The sequence below is a fragment of the Poecilia formosa genome, unplaced genomic scaffold, assembly GCF_000485575.1.
Source record: "Poecilia formosa unplaced genomic scaffold, Poecilia_formosa-5.1.2 Scaffold170, whole genome shotgun sequence".
NCBI lineage: Eukaryota > Metazoa > Chordata > Actinopteri > Cyprinodontiformes > Poeciliidae > Poecilia > Poecilia formosa.
Window position 1 is genome coordinate 3,503 of NW_006800109.1, and position 4,001 is coordinate 7,503.

General features: G+C 49.2%; 1 protein-coding gene across 2 annotated transcripts in view; it reads left to right on the plus strand.

Annotated features, from left to right (window-relative positions):
* casc3 (casc3 exon junction complex subunit) overlaps positions 1–4,001 on the plus strand; it is a 15,251-nt gene that overhangs the window by 2,700 nt on the left and 8,550 nt on the right. For both annotated transcript variants that reach the window (XM_016677958.1, XM_007564952.2), the window contains exons 2-7: positions 773–797; positions 876–931; positions 1,007–1,228; positions 1,342–1,490; positions 1,563–1,742; positions 2,966–3,861. In XM_016677958.1, coding sequence (XP_016533444.1) covers positions 773–797; positions 876–931; positions 1,007–1,228; positions 1,342–1,490; positions 1,563–1,742; positions 2,966–3,861 — 1,528 coding nt within the window. The remainder of the gene's footprint in view (positions 1–772; positions 798–875; positions 932–1,006; positions 1,229–1,341; positions 1,491–1,562; positions 1,743–2,965; positions 3,862–4,001) is intronic.

Below are 4,001 nucleotides of genomic sequence, written 5' to 3' on the forward strand. Positions count from 1 at the left end.
TGACTTTGAGTTGATGTTTCCTTTTTTACTTGACATTATTTGATATAGGCAGGTTTATTTGACTCGTGTATAATTTATGGTACTGAGGATCTACTGTTAAATATTATTTTACTGATTGCAGGTTTTTCAATTGTCTTTTTAATTGAATAACTGCTGTATTGTGCCTTCAAGTATTTTGCATGTTTTATGCTTAAATTAGGTGACTTTATTACCAGATCATTTTTTTATTTTGTCAGATCACATAGTAGTATTTATACCTAAAGCAAAAAGTTGACAGTCAATCCAGGTGATCGGCAGAGATCGGCCTCATTGGTGATCGGTATCGGAATCGGCAGCAGGAAACCTGATCGGAGCATCCCTAGTTTTAACTAGACCAGAGTCTGGACTGAACAGAACTTTTGGTTCTGGAGAACCATCAAACCATCAGCAGAACCTGAAACCAGAACCACAGATTCCTGAAGGAAGATTTTACCAAAGAAAGCAAACCAGATTGGGTCAGCAGAAATTGGGTCTGTTGTGGTGAAGTTTGATTATTTAACAGAGATGCCACGGTTCTGTTCTGTAGAACCCGCTTCATGTTTTGGATTCTCAGCACAGATTTATGGGTTGCTTCTGTTTCTGTGGTGTTCAGAACGAAGAATAGATCCGAGCCCGGACGGGCTTTTTGTTTTTTAGAAACAAACTGAGACTTTCTGATCTCTTTCATGTTCTGGTTCTGATTCTGAACCTGTTCTTGTTTTGGTTCTGGTTTTGATCCTGTTTGTCTTTACAGGAAAGTGAAGACGGAGCAGGAGAAGGTAAGACCTGACCCGCGGCCCGTTGCAGGTTCTCTTGATCCGCTCTGTTGTCATGACGCCTGGTTCTGTTTCCTCCAGCCGTCCTCTCGGATTACGACAGCGCCGATCCGGAGGAGAACGCGTCCCACTCAGAGGTAAACAGAACCGGATCCGGCCGGTTCCGCTCTGTTGGGCCGGGACGATCACTCTGGTTTCTGTTTCTCTGTCAGGGAGGAGAAGAGGAAGAGGAGGGCTTTAGCGAGGAAGAGGCTCCAGCAGCAGCAGCAGCAGCCGGCGAAGCCAAACCCGCTGCTGCTGACGGTCCCACACAGGATGATGGAGAGGAAGAGGAGAAGGAGGAAGAGGAGGAGGCAGGAGGGTCCAGTAAGGAGGAGAGCAAGGCGGAGGAGAAGGGAAACCTGGCAGGAGAGAGGCAGAGCGGAGACGGACAGGTGGGAATTCGACTCGCCTCCAGACGGATTCCAGAATATTTTCCTTATTCTGCTTCCTGTTGAAGAAAGGGTCGTCATGGTTTCTTCTTCTCCTGTCCCTGACCTCCACACAGGAGTCCACCGACGACCCGGAGACAAAGACGGGAGGGAAGCCTGGTCAGCAGCTGGACGACGACGAGGACCGGAAGAACCCGGCTTACATTCCCAGGAAGGGTTTGTTCTTCGAGCACGACGTCCGCGGACAGACTCAGGAAGAGGAGAGGTGAGCCGCCGCTTCCCTGTCAGCCTCAGCGCCTCTAGAAGGAGGTTTACCTGTTCCTCCTCTTCTTCTCAGGCCTAAAGGTCGGAACAGGAAGCTGTGGAAGGACGAGGGCCGCTGGGAGCACGACAAGTTCAGGGAGGAGGAGCAGGCGCCCAAGAGCCGCGAGGAGCTCATCGCCATCTACGGCTACGACATCCGGAACGGCGGCGGCAGCGGCCCTGGAGACCGGGCGTACAGGCAGCGGAGACCCAGGTGAGCTGGTTGCCATGACAACATACCGTACCACCACCACCAACACACGGGTCTGAACGTTGGCTTCACTGGTTCTGATGGTCGGAAACCGAACAGAACAACCTGGAAATGAATGAATCTCTGCTGCTGTTCCTCAGGTTGTCATGGCAACAAGTCATTTACATAGGAGCATTGGGTCAAATGTAAACGCTGCACAGACACCACGGACCAGGATGAGCAGGCTCAATTATTAAGTTAGTGTAATGGAGCTTTACTTCCTGGATTAGAAAGATAAAATTAAAGATTTTGGCCTTTTTACTTTCAGAGTTTTACATAATTTATATTATGAAAGTGAAAAATGATTAACTGTCACTTTGGTCTTTAAACTTTAGGCTGCAGGCCATGAGCAGGTATTTGTTTTTAGGATGGTATGTGAGGAGTGTAAGCTGTCTGGCTGTAGGTGGCGCTGTGGAGCTTCAGAACAGCCAGGATTTATCAGCTGCTGACTGACTGAGCAACAGCTGACATTTAAACGGGGCCTGTTGTACAAAATTCTCTTTGCATTTTTTATACTTTTTATTTTGATCTCGGTCTGAAAAAATAACTTGGACGACTTTTGGAGAAAAGCAAATGTTTTATTGGTGTTAGGAAAAGAGCAGTTTTAAAAACATCCTGATTATTAAGTCACATTTGGTGCCACCCTGTTACCTAGCAACCGCAGAACAGAGCTATTTGCAAACTGTTCCTATCAAATTTTTTATGTGTATTTTGTTAGGAATGATTAATGGAAATATCAAAATTTAAAATAACTTCCTCAATTTTTCAATAAGACATTTTTGCTCGTTTGATCTGGTTTTTGGCTTTTCCAGGAGAGTTAAAGTCCTAAATAAATTTTCCAAACAAATTCTGATGAACGCTCCCATCCATTAGGGTGGGACAGTTGTATCGTTTATTGTGAAAAATTTCAGCTAATGTTAAAAAAAAAAAAAAAAAAAACCTAAAATGTTATTTTAGTATTTTATTTTTCAGGTTTTTTTGGGGGGTTTTGTTTTTCAGAAGAGGATCAATAAATATTAATCAAACAGAAAATATGATTAACTAAAGTCTCTATGTGCAGTTTAGTGATTTAAATCACACTTTAAGTAGAAGCTAATATAAAATAGGAATGTTTTTCAAGACCAGCGTTTGTGTTCTTCTTCGTTTTTATCGGTATCACCATCCTCCTCCCGTCTCCTCTCCTGCAGGCAGAGTTCTCCTCCTGGCAGAGACAAGCGGTGGAGAGATGGGCAGAGACCGGCCCGGACCTGGCAGAACCGAGGAGGAGGACCGCCTCCACCTTCTACTGTCCCTCCACCCTCCTCTTCCTCGGCGTTTCCTCCCCTCTCTGCTGCTCAGCGGAGCAACAACTCCTCCAGACCGCCGCCCTCCCGCAGCAGACCCCCTCACTACAGCCAAGCGCACCCGTTGTCTCAGTCAGAGTACAGGAACAATGAATCCAACGCACCTCAGGTTCATCCCAGAGAGCGGCACGCACCAAAATCTCAATTGGACCTGCCGGGAGACAGAGGCGGGTCCGTTAGAGGTGGACGGGTCCACGGAGGAAGAGGAGGCTCCTCTGTGGTCATTGAGGAGGTTTCAGACAGCCAATCGGGCGCAGCGGAGGACGGTCCGAGGTCAGAGTCTGCAGCAACGTCTGCAGCAGGGCAGCCGGGCGGGTACCAGTCACCGAGACGACAGCAGCAGGAACGAAGAAGCAGCGGGGACAGAGCTGCCTCCAGATTGGCTGCCTCCACTTCTGACCCCGCCCTCCAGTCTTCAGCAGCCAATCGGGAAGCCTCTCCGCCGGTCGAGCGCCCTGTTGAACGTAAATCATACTCTCTGGCCCGCAGGACTCGCTCGCGGCCATCGGACCTCGGCAGCAAGCAGGCCTCAGTGGAGGAGTCGGCAGCGGGGGGAAACAGCTCCTCACCCAGCAGCGGGGGGGGCAAGGGCTGGACGGGGGGCAGCAGCGAGGGGGGAAGTCAGACAGCAACGGGCGGGGGAGGGGTCGCCGAGCTGGACCAGGAAGTGGCCCGGCTCAATCTGGTCCGACAGACCTGGAGTCAGAGTCCAACGTCGTACGTACGCTCCGAGATGAGAGGTGAGTCCCTCCATACTGGGAGTACAGAGACCCCGTTAAACCAGTCCCTCCATACTGGGAGTACAGAGACCCCGTTAAACCAGTCCAACTGATTGTTTTCCCAGTCCAGCTGATCCATGTCCTAGTTAAACCAGTGTACC